Here is a 12,794-nt window from a genome sequence, read left to right on the forward strand (position 1 = left end):
GCGGTATGACCAAAAATGTATATCACGGTATTTTTCAAAATTATGTGTATTTTTTTTGTAACAAAAAAATTCATAAAAATAAGGCTTTTATGAAAACACTAAATAAAACATTTCTTACCAACACACAAACCATTCACAATTGCTAAACTGGTGTAAAATAGAAGGCTCCGGTTGAAGATTCGGCTCTCCCCGACGGGAGTCGGCTCTTCTCGTTCGCTACAAAGAATCGGCTCTTAGAGCCGACTCGTTCGCGAATGACACATCTCTAATACATGACCGGGTGTTAAACACATTTTCTACTGATTGAGAGAGGAAATAGAGATTGACTTAGAATGCCCTATTTTACTGTCATGATGAGTGAGTATTGTAGAAATTTCCACACTAAATAGTGACTAAACAAGACCCATTAATACATGTTAACCAGAAGTCACTCTAATTTATAATCGCGTCTGATAAAATCAACATGCATCTACACTAAAGAGCGGCTATGCGGTTGTTTTGGCTATATTACTTTTTTGTCTCATGCAGCGCAATGCCTCCGTCTGAGTAACAAACTAGAAAAGAAAAAAAAAAAGTGCATGATATTGACAGACAAACTATGCTCATATTTATAATTCCAAACAGACAGTAAGCGACAGGTGCTTGGAAACACTGTTTTGTATTAATTTACTAACGAGTCTGCTGTGGTACGGCCAACTGAATGCACTGCTTCTCTGCCGCTCACTGCACAGAACAGACGCAGAGAGAGGCGATACTGCGCCGGGAAAGTCAAACCTCGCGCTCGCGGGACAGCACTGGCAAAATCTTCCAACTGAACGATGGCTAAGGTTTATCCAAAAAAGTCGCTAGGTTTGTCAGTATGTATATTCTATGGAAAAAAAGCCGCTAAAAGGGTCTGAAAGTTGCTAAAATCTAGTGCTGAAGTCGCGCTCGTGTGTGTGAGATGCAGGAGCTGATGGCAGGGGGCGGTGGATATTTGTGGCGGTCAATGTGGATATTGTGGATGAGTTCTTCTGTGTCATCACGTTCTATTAGTTCTACAGCTTAATATCATCACGTTCTACTAGTTCTACAGCTTCAGTTTCGGAGCTTTCACGCTTAGTAAAGCATACAGCGGTGTCCTTGCCACAGTGCAACAGTGAAAAGGGACCCCTCTCAAACAGTGTTCCGAACATTGTTTAAACGTATGGCGGTATTTTAAAAATTCATATCATAAGAAAAATAAACACCGGTATTCGGTATGAACCGGTATACCGCCCAGCACTAGTCTACGCCCTTCTAAAATGTCACGTTTAAACACGTCACTGTGTGGGAAAATTTGCATAACACCGGCCAAATGTTCACGCAAAGAAAGGTGGTGTAACTTTGATTCTCAAAGTGGTTAAAGGTCCCATATTGTACACCTTTCTGGAGTTTTATTTTAGGTTTTTCTGTCCTTAAGAATATATATTTGCTGTATAAGTACCAAAAACCATCTCAATATATTTTTACAGCTCCTCTCTCAGGAGCTCTGCTGAGAACAGGTCGATTTTGGTCTGTCTAATTAATATTCATGAGCCTCTCTTCTGATTGGCCTGTTGTTTTCTGAGTGACGCACGGCCAGGCCAACCACAGGTAACTAGGGTCAGCCGACGTCACAGCGCTAGCTGGAGGCAGCAAAACAAGGGACTTTTCAGACCGATGAGCCGAAAAATCGACGCGTTTCAGAAAGGCGGGGCATAGAGGAGAAACAATAATTTACAGTATGTGGAAAATAATGTGTTTTTTTATGCATAAACAGTTTAAGATAAAAAAATAAAAATACACAAAATAATGTTCTTTTTTAGCAACGTCATATGACCCCTTTAAATATGGGTCACACAAGCTCAGGTTTGTGATATCATAACCTTGAAGACATCTGAAAACAGACAAATCAGATTTGTGGAGTCTAAGAGTGCTTAACACTAGAGCGTCAAACTCATCTCAGAAGAACAAGGAAAACACTCTTTTCTGTGATATTTCCCAGCGTGCTGTGCAGGTTTGTGTCTTACTGCATGGTGGCGTTGAAGACTCTGTGCACGGCTTCCAGCAGAAGCTCAGGAGAGACTTGAGCCAGTCGGTCCAGCAACATCTTTAACTGTTTCCTGTATTCGACAAACATGGCCTCATCCTCGCCCTGAGAGAAACAAACACTGTATTTTAGATCAGGGCTGAACAATTTATCATAATAAAACCAAAATCACAATATGGCTTAGTGCGATTGTAAAATTAAACAGATGTGTTGTGAGTTTCAGAAGTCACTTTAACATGAATTTGGGAATGCAATATGCGCCAACCATCTTCCCATACTTTAAATGAGAAGTTCAAATTAACAAAAGAGACTTTTTAAGGCCTTCCTGCAGTTTGTCAAACTTTTTATTTCACTAAATAAAGCATTTTATATGATATTTGATATTCATAGTTCCATATCAACATTGAAGGCTATATTCATGGCAAATTCAAAAGTAACAATTTAAAATAGTCTAAATAACAGTAATAATCAAATGAATTGCATGTTATAACTCAATTTTTTTAGAGAGAAAAAAAAAAAAGATAAATAAAAATAATTATTAGCAATCTTTCAATTTGATATCTGATAATGATTGTGATATTTTGGTAGGATAAACCATTGGACAAAAATATAAGTATGTAATTTAAGTAATTTCTGAGTAAACACATTACCTAATATGCTGTACAGTCAAAAAACACTTAAAGACTTATAAAAAAAAATAAAAAAAAATCACAAAAGTTCAGTTCAGTTCTGCTCATTCCTTCCATCAAAATAAAAGTTAGATGGTTTAAGATTTTAAGACGGCCATAAATATTTATTTTATTATAATTAAATATAATAATTAAACAATATAATTTTACAGTATTTTTTATTATTATTTTTCTTTTTTCTTACAATTGTAACATTTCTTATTTTGTTATTTAGTAAAAATTTATTTTTTTATTTAGTAAGAATTTTAATTGTTTATATATCATTATGGCTCTAACATAATAATAATAACTGTAATAACAACAACAACATTTTGGCAATTATTACAGTTATACTGTAAACACTTTGTTGGCACAAACACTGTACATTTATATTGCCAAAGCACCAAAAAAAAAAACAAAAAAAAAAACACCACGCTTTCCCCACTGACCTCATTTTCAAAGTTATACTCGTCATCGTACTTGAGTTTGTTCATCACAGCCAGCATGATCGCCTGTTAGCAAGACAACAACAATCATAAACAACAGCATTAATTTACACTCAGCAGCTGAGATATGTGACCCTGGAGCACAAAACCAGTCTTAAATCGCTGGGGTATATTTGTAGCAATAGCCAAAAATACATTGTATGGATCAAAATTATTGATTTTTCTTTTATGCCAAAAATCATTAGAATATTAAGTAAAGATCATTTTCCATGAAAATATTTTGTAAATTTCCTACTGTGAATATATCAAAACTTATTTTTTGATTAGTAATATGCATTGCTAAGAACTTAATTTGCTGTGATGCTGCCGTACCTCCACGTTTGTTTTCTGCTGCTCATTGAGAGCTGGAAGCTGAAAAACACAAACACAGCAAGTTGAAGATGAGAATCATGGGTAGATCATCTGTCAGTCTCAAAATGAGGGTTTAGCATGTGTACCTGTTTGAGAACATGCAGGTAGTCATAACAGAAGCCCACGATGTTGGCTGAAATATCGTCATCTTCATGAATTAGCAGCTGCAGCATCAGGGGAACCTTCCCCTCCACAGCGCGCAACGTTCCCGCCGAAACCTTGACATCGCCCATCTTACTGAGTTTAGTCCAGCTCAGCACCAGAGACTGACCCATCCCGTTAACCAACCGAGAGAACTTAGCCAGAAAATCCACATCCTCCTCCTGATGGACGTGACAGATGAGAAATCAGTCTTCAGTTTTAAGACTGATTAACATGCAACTTGAGATGTAGCAAAATCGATATCACGATACGGCTTAGTGCGATTGTAATTTAACAAATATATGGGCAACTATATGGGGTTTCAAAGTGAAAAGCGCCACTCCTGGCAACCTGCAAAAAATAAAAGCTTGATGGTTTAACATTTGAAAAAAAAAAAAAAATGTATATAAATAAAATTATATTTTTAAATTAAGGTGTAAAAATTAATAATGTGATTTTATAATTGTACTGCAAAATAATTATATACTTGACTTTTTATTTTACAGCATAATTGTGTTATTACAATACATTTCTTATTTTGTTTACAATAAAACCATCATAATAATAATAATTATTATATTTTTATAGTGATACTGAATTGGTCAAGAAACAGTGAGAACATGGCATACAAAAACTCAAGCAGAATTTTTTTTTTTTTTAAACTGTTGACTTTATGGTTACTAAAAGAAGTCTGAGGAAACCAAAGTGTGAAAACTGATTTTTCAAGTTTAGCACAAATCAATCAGCCCTAAAAAGGATGGTTTGCAAAGCAAGGTTGTCAATTTTGTTTTTTAATTTTGAATATTCGTCGAATTTAAAATAAAAATCCACATTCGAATGCAAAAACATTGCATTCTAATTTTAGGTGTGCGTCAGGCAGCTTTATCAGTGGCACACAAGATGCGATGACGATGTAAATGTCATTGCATTTTAATTCTTTTTTTTTTTGCCTATCCAGTTGAACCCACTGGACGCGGCGCTGCTATGTTGTTCATTCAAAATATTGCGAAAAAAGAGAATATCAATGCGAAGATGATGTTGTTAACGTCAAAACTGAAAACAAGCCGTTCACACAGAACGCATATTTATCGCATTTTATCACCATCTATCACCATTGCACTTACGTCTCGCAAGTTCAACTTTTAAAAAACATGTCTCAAGACTTTATGGCAGATTTTCCCCATCCCACTGCATCTCATGTTTTTAAATGAAAAAAGTACTCTTTGTGATTGGTTTTCGGTCCTTTGTATTAAACTATACATACATACATGATTCCGTTTTGTTTCTAATTGTTTAAGCAACTTAATTATATATGGTTTGTAAACATTATTTTAAATATTATGCAATTTTTTCAAAGATAGTAGTGTTATTTTATTGCTTTGAGGGAACGTGCATTAGTAATATTTTGCTCGATGTGCCCTCTTGTGGCCTCAGGAGAGAAGCCAAAAGCTTTTTTCCCCCAACTGAAATTATGCCTTTTAAATTAGAATATAATTTGAATATTGATAATATTTAAGTACAAAACTCGAATTTAGTTTTTCAGCCATTTTGACAGCCTTGTTGCAAAGTCAATTTTCCAGATTTTAAAAAATACTTACTATTATTTTCTACGCAAATACAATCACCAACAAATTCATCCCACTCTTTCTAGAATGATTAATTCTTAAATTAAAATACTCAAGTGATTAGGTGAACATTTCTGACATGTATAGTTTTCATAGGCCAAATTGCCACTGTTTTTGACCAATTTAGTATAACTACAAAAAGTAAGAATATCATTTTAATATTGTACTGTAAAATTTATTTTATAATAATTTATTTTTTATTTTTAAAGCCATGCCAGTTTCTGTGGCTATATTCATGGCGAGAGTCAGTGTTAGTTTTTCAAAGGTAAAACTAAATAAGATGTTCAAGTTTCAAAAACCCTAAGACTAAATTGGCTAAATTGGATTAAAAACCTTTTTAAATGCATCAACAGAATAAAACTAGTTCCTGAAAGGGGTTGATGAAGTTGATGAACCACTTTCCAGAACAATTATGTATTCACACACCTGCTCGATACTGAAGAACCCTGCGGACTGCAGCACCTGACACAGAGAATCCACCAGCTTGGTTTTGTCAACAGGATCCATGCCCTTATTGACGATCTCAAACAGACAATCCCCCCTCTCACTCACACACACACTCACTCACTAGGGCTGTCAAAAAAAATTCTAATTTTGAATATTCGTCGAATTTAAAATAAAAATCCACATTCGAATGCAAAAACATTGCATTCTAATTTTAGGTGTGCGTCAGGCAGCTTTATCAGTGGCACACAAGATGCGATGACGATGTAAATGTCATTGCATTTTAATTCTTTTTTTTTTTGCCTATCCAGTTGAACCCACTGGACGCGGCGCTGCTATGTTGTTCATTCAAAATATTGCGAAAAAAGAGAATATCAATGCGAAGATGATGTTGTTAACGTCAAAACTGAAAACAAGCCGTTCACACAGAACGCATATTTATCGCATTTTATCACCATCTATCACCATTGCACTTACGTCTCGCAAGTTCAACTTTTAAAAAACATGTCTCAAGACTTTATGGCAGATTTTCCCCATCCCACTGCATCTCATGTTTTTAAATGAAAAAAGTACTCTTTGTGATTGGTTTTCGGTCCTTTGTATTAAACTATACATACATACATGATTCCGTTTTGTTTCTAATTGTTTAAGCAACTTAATTATATATGGTTTGTAAACATTATTTTAAATATTATGCAATTTTTTCAAAGATAGTAGTGTTATTTTATTGCTTTGAGGGAACGTGCATTAGTAATATTTTGCTCGATGTGCCCTCTTGTGGCCTCAGGAGAGAAGCCAAAAGCTTTTTTCCCCCAACTGAAATTATGCCTTTTAAATTAGAATATAATTTGAATATTGATAATATTTAAGTACAAAACTCGAATTTAGTTTTTCAGCCATTTTGACAGCCTTGTTGCAAAGTCAATTTTCCAGATTTTAAAAAATACTTACTATTATTTTCTACGCAAATACAATCACCAACAAATTCATCCCACTCTTTCTAGAATGATTAATTCTTAAATTAAAATACTCAAGTGATTAGGTGAACATTTCTGACATGTATAGTTTTCATAGGCCAAATTGCCACTGTTTTTGACCAATTTAGTATAACTACAAAAAGTAAGAATATCATTTTAATATTGTACTGTAAAATTTATTTTATAATAATTTATTTTTTATTTTTAAAGCCATGCCAGTTTCTGTGGCTATATTCATGGCGAGAGTCAGTGTTAGTTTTTCAAAGGTAAAACTAAATAAGATGTTCAAGTTTCAAAAACCCTAAGACTAAATTGGATTTACTTGGTTAAAAACCTTTTTAAATGCATCAACAGAATAAAACTAGTTCCTGAAAGGGGTTGATGAACCCTGATGAACACTTTCCAGAACAATTATGTATTCACACACCTGCTCGATACTGAAGAACCCTGCGGACTGCAGCACCTGACACAGAGACTCCACCAGCTTGGTTTTGTCAACAGGATCCATGCCCTTATTGACGATCTCAAACAGACAATCGCACGCCTCCTCACGCAGCTCCTCCATGGACATGTGGCTGAGCAACAGATTCACAAACCTACACAAACACACAGCTGTCACATAAACAGACAGGAAGCTCAAGGAAGGTCAATTGAGTCAGTCTGACGATAAATTTGCGCGAGTCACATATGTGACCCTGGAACACAAAACCAGTCATAAGGGTAAATTTTTCAAAATTTAAATTTATACATCATCTGAAAGCTGAATAAATTAGTATAGGACAATATTTGGCCGAGATACAACTATTTGAAAATCTGGAATCTGAGGGTGCAAAAAAATCAAAATATTGAGAAAATCGCCTTTAAAGTTGTCCTTAGCGATGTTGTCCATTGTGCTCCAGGGTCACATATCTGAAAGCTGAATGAATAAGCTTTCCATTGATTAATGGTTTGTTAGGATAGAACAATATTTGGCTGAGATGCATCTATTTGAAAGTCTGGAATCCGAGTGTGCAAAAAAAAAAAAAAATTATCAAACCATTGAGAAAATCGCCTTTAAAGTTGTCCAAATGAAGTTCTTAGCAATGCTTATTACTAATCAAAAATTAATTTTTGATATATTTACGGTAGGTAATTTTCAAAATATCTTCATGGAACATGATCTTTACTTAATATCCTAATGATTTTTAGCATAAAAGAAAAATCGATCATTTTGACCCATACTATGTATTGTTGGCTATTGCTACAAATATACCCCAGCGACTTATGACTGCTTTTGTGCTCCAGAGTCACATATGAATGACCTTCATCAGAGCTGCTCTGACCTGTCATTGGCGATGAGGTTGAGGTCGATCCAGGACACGTATGCGCCCACCACCTCCAGACACTGGCAGGTCAGCTCACTGTGGGTGTGCTGGTATGTCTGAAGGATCTGGAACCAGGACTCGACCAGCGCCGGGATGCACCGCTCGCGCATGCTGTCCTTAATCAGAGTGTTTCTGCGTGTCTCCTGAGGTAGGACAGAGAGAGACGTTTTAATGGCATTACGGGAGCAGAAAACAGATTTCTCCTTGAGTTGGGCCGGTTTTACCTCAGGACTGTGCAGGATATCCCGATCAACCACCTCAGCATCGATAGCCATCAGTGTGCGCAGGTAAATGTCCACACCGTTCGGATTCAGTCCCACCAGATTGAGGATGTCAAAGAAGAACTTGGGCCATAACGTCAGATACTCCATCACAAACGTCAGGGCCAAAACCTGCGCCACCTTATTCCTGATGAAGGGCTTTTCTGGATGCACGTTCATCAACTAAACAAAAATGCAAATACATGAAAGGAAATCATATTTCAAATGATTCAGCTGGATTTTTCATCATTCACATGAGTATCAATGAAACGGTGAACAATACTACAGGGTTCCCACTCTTTCATGAACACCAGATTCAAGGACTTTCAAGGACTTTTTCAAGCACCATTTATTTTATATCAAGCACCTATCAAATTCACACCCCAGCATATGTAGTGTCATGAAAGACCTTACAGTACTTAACATTTCACTTACACTTAACATTTACATACAAAATTTCAGAGTAATAATGTTTTGAATGTGTAGGTTTCATAAATTTAGACCCTTTGTTCGGTCTTTGACAGAACATATAGGACACTTTTTGAAATAGCGCCATAAACAAAATTTATTTCAAATTTAATACAAGCACTTTCAAGGACCTATGTTTGTTTTCAAGTACTTTCCAGGCCTTGAATCCATATGTCTGAAATTCAAGTACTTTCAAGAAGCGTGGGAACCCTGATACTAACCTGAGCCTGCAACCATTTCATCAGGGTCTCTCGGATCAGCTGCTGTTGAGCTGCAGTGAGCGACCCGTGTCTGCAAAACACAGCATTTATACAATTTTAAAAACTGCATGAAACTCTATCCACCTTATTTTTCAAAGCTTATTTTCTATGCTTATCAAGCAGCATAACAGACTGGTTTTGTACAGCTAAAATAAAGTAAATTACATCAGAAAACAAATTCAAGTTACAAATGGCCTAACCTGCTTTCGTGTTAAAAATAAGGTGGATACATTGACATTATAGGGATGTTTTAATGAAAACAAACCCAGACCAAAATCAGACCAGGAGTTATCAATTTTAGAGCCAAGTCTAATTAGTTATGTGATTAATTCTACATTAATTAGCTAATGTTTAGTATGTGACTGACACAGTCTCCCTCTAAATACACATCCTTCTCTTTGTTTTCTAGGTTTAAAGTCAGCTTGAAATTAAAATGCACCTTATATATATTTTCTAAATGCATTTTATAGATCTTTTTGTGAACAATTCATCTGTGCCTGTTAGTTTTTTGGACCTTGTAATGTTTAATCAAAATATCCAACATAAAATATAAACATTCATACATCTGGCAGACGCTTTTATCCAAAGCGACTTGCTTTGCATTCAAGGTATACATTTTATCAGTTAATGCACATTTTCAATTTTCAGAGTTTATATGAATACAAAGATTCAGTGATACCTGAATTTGATCTGATGCTCCAAGACTTGAAAGCAGAAGAACTTTATATGATCGTCACTGACAGAGAAACACAAACGCATCTCATTAATCAATGTTATTACGTGAAATACTGTAGCATCCTGCAGTATGCAGTACATCTTACCTGTAAACCCCTTTAGCCAGGGCTTGAGCGCACACCTCCCATCCATCCAGAGACTCTTTCAACTGCTCAAAATATGCCAGCGCCTAAAAAAAACAAAACACAGTGAATATGAGTAAAGACTGTTTTATTTACGATGCACTCAGAGTATTAGTTATGCAAAATATGTAAACAAATGTGCCAGGGACCGAATCTGAATTCTGCAGACATTTGTGAGTAAATGAATGATTTAAGTGTGTATATGTTTACTGAAAGATCTTCTGTAGTGTTTTGCGCTCACCCTCTGCCTGTAGCAGGCATCAGCGTTGGGGTTCAGTCCCATGAGGGCCTGCTCGTCCATGATGGCAGGTAACGCCGACTCGCAGGCCATATGTGGGTTAGCTGCTGTCCTCGATCAGTTTATCCCAAATCTCCAAACAGGACACACACATCTGAGAGAGACACAGGCATCCACATAAACATGAGTCAGGCTTTAATATCTTACAGTACACACAATAACATAATAATGTAAAAAAAAAAAAGTCTTGCAAAAGAAAAAAAGTGCTCGACTGATAATTGGTATACTGATAAACTAGAGAGCAGGATGACCAATGGCTGATATAATATTAATACAAGAATACAATTTAATGACTACAGAAGTCAACATCTGAAGTGGATCAAAACCTTTCATCAAAGTTGTCCTAAAACGCGTTCTTGTCTTAGGACAACTTTGACGAACTTTTTAGATCCACTTCAAATGTTGACTACTGCATAAGACATTTAATGACTAAATAAATAACAGTGCTGTCAAACAATTAATCGAGATTAATCGCATACAAAATAAAAGTTTGTTTGCATAATTTATGTGCGTGTTCTGTGTATATTTATATATACACACACATACAGTATATATTTTGAAAATATTTACACATTTATATTTATATAATTTATATTCTAAATAAATATACTTAACATATAAACATAACATATTTTTCTGAAATATATACATGCATGTGTGTGTATTTATATATACACAGCATACATATATATACAATGTAAACAAAAACTTTTATTTTGGATGCGATTAATGACGATTAATCGTTTGACAGAACTAGTAAATAAGTAATTAAGAGCATTAGCAATGAGCAAGTTAACAACTGTTAATACAACAAGTAAACAGTCTGACACTGATTCTGATCAAAAAGGTCTTATTTATCTGTCAATATAACAATCGATCATTAAAAACAATGCTGTTGTGGTAAAATGGCACAGAGATCACACTGGAAAGACATTTTAACTTAATTCAAACTTAATTTCACTGTCTTCAGTCCACTTAAATATGTAAAATGTATTTATTGTGTTTATTAACTACATTAATCATTTTTGTAGCATTAACTGAAACTGCATAGGTGGAACAAAAAAAAGTATGTTTATTAACTTTACTTAACTAATTCCATGTGTGAATATTGCTTAGATTCTGAGTGCAATAACAAAAGTGAGTCAACTTTACATGGTCTTGTGTGATGTAATAACATAGTAATTACAAAGTAATATACAAATATTACAGTATAATGAGATAAGCATGGCTGTTTCAGGTCATACACCCATGTGAGTGTCAGACCATCATCTTTACAAAGCAAAGGTGGCACAGAAGCGCTTCTGAAGTGGCATTTAGGTGTCTTTAACAGACTTTTTATGTTGCTCAGAAGTGGCACAAATGCATTTACAACTGTATACTTTGATAAGGCTAAGCAGAGTCAGAACCAGCCTTAACTCATCTGTGTAAAGACACCTTTAGATATCATTATTTAGACAAACAGGGCTTTGACAAATTTGCTGTTTGATTATTATGCAATTCAACATCAATATGCACTGAAGAATTTGAAATGACCTCATCAGAACAACTGATAAGCGACCAAACAAATACACACATGCTGAATCAGCACGACTGACTCACTCTTTCTCTCCTCACTGTGTGTACACTAACAAAAGCGTCAAAATATCCTGGTATGGCATCATAATGCTTTTAGGACGTGGTACCATAGCATCATAGCAGTTCTACGGTATTCTTTAAGTGTAAATAATATGGTAATCTATTATCATCTGACAGCACCTCTGTAACGTACTTTTTCTGATGCAACACGGGCCCAATAGTGAGCTTAATCAACTCCACATGATCCACTAACCCAAAACACTATTGGATTTGTACCATAAAATTATATTTACCTCAGATATTCGCTTAACGCGCGACTACGATCTCGTATTTATCAAAATAACCGACTTATTCCCGCGCTGCTAACCGACAAGCGTGTCACGCGCGTGCCGAATCTCAGCGAACGTGGCGTGACAGACGGAGAAAAACACGCCGAAATAACGACAAACCTCCGTCGTACGGCAACTGACGCGCGTGTGTAGTGTTAACTAACACACGTGGGTAGTTAAGTGAGTTATCGGCTTAATTGGCGGATAAGACTGTTGTGAATGTGGTGATGATGACGCCGCCGCGCGCGCTGTCAGACAAAAGCCTCGCGCGGAACTTTCATATAAATGAATAAAACATGCCGCGACCGTGTAAATGTATGGATAAGGTAAAGTTTACCGCACCTTACCATGAACTTTACCGCTCCATCATCATCCGCCCAGCTCAAGCGACCCAGTGCGCATGTAACAGATCCAACAGCGGCGTGTCGGGCCGACCGGAAGTGCGGGCTACGAGAACAGGAAGAACTTCAGCGCGTGACACGCACGCACGCTTTACGTATATAATTGAGGAGGACGTATCATTTTTATATAAAGCTTTATATAACGACTACAGACTAACCCCCAAAGAAAATGTTTTGTACAATAAACATTTTTAGAAATACCTTTCTTCCCCCCCCCCAC

The 12,794-nt window shown here is 35.9% G+C and overlaps 1 protein-coding gene across 1 annotated transcript in view; it reads right to left on the minus strand.

The window, feature by feature from the left end:
• The window catches only part of LOC107658760 (exportin-T-like), a 24,322-nt gene extending 11,688 nt beyond the window's left edge, over positions 1-12,634 (minus strand). The window contains exons 1-12 of the mRNA XM_016447407.1: positions 12,521-12,634; positions 10,213-10,363; positions 9,936-10,018; positions 9,794-9,850; positions 9,076-9,145; positions 8,351-8,569; positions 8,085-8,269; positions 7,190-7,358; positions 3,662-3,898; positions 3,537-3,575; positions 3,168-3,230; positions 2,031-2,155 (exon numbers count right to left, since the gene is read on the minus strand). Of these exons, the coding sequence (XP_016302893.1) occupies positions 2,031-2,155; positions 3,168-3,230; positions 3,537-3,575; positions 3,662-3,898; positions 7,190-7,358; positions 8,085-8,269; positions 8,351-8,569; positions 9,076-9,145; positions 9,794-9,850; positions 9,936-10,018; positions 10,213-10,302 (1,337 nt within the window). The 5' untranslated portion in view covers positions 10,303-10,363; positions 12,521-12,634. The remainder of the gene's footprint in view (positions 1-2,030; positions 2,156-3,167; positions 3,231-3,536; positions 3,576-3,661; positions 3,899-7,189; positions 7,359-8,084; positions 8,270-8,350; positions 8,570-9,075; positions 9,146-9,793; positions 9,851-9,935; positions 10,019-10,212; positions 10,364-12,520) is intronic.
• Positions 12,635-12,794: the final 160 nt, after the last annotated feature.

This window comes from Sinocyclocheilus anshuiensis, unplaced genomic scaffold, assembly GCF_001515605.1.
Source record: "Sinocyclocheilus anshuiensis isolate Anshui unplaced genomic scaffold, SAMN03320099.WGS_v1.1 scaffold283, whole genome shotgun sequence".
In the NCBI taxonomy this organism is placed as follows: Eukaryota; Metazoa; Chordata; class Actinopteri; order Cypriniformes; family Cyprinidae; genus Sinocyclocheilus; species Sinocyclocheilus anshuiensis.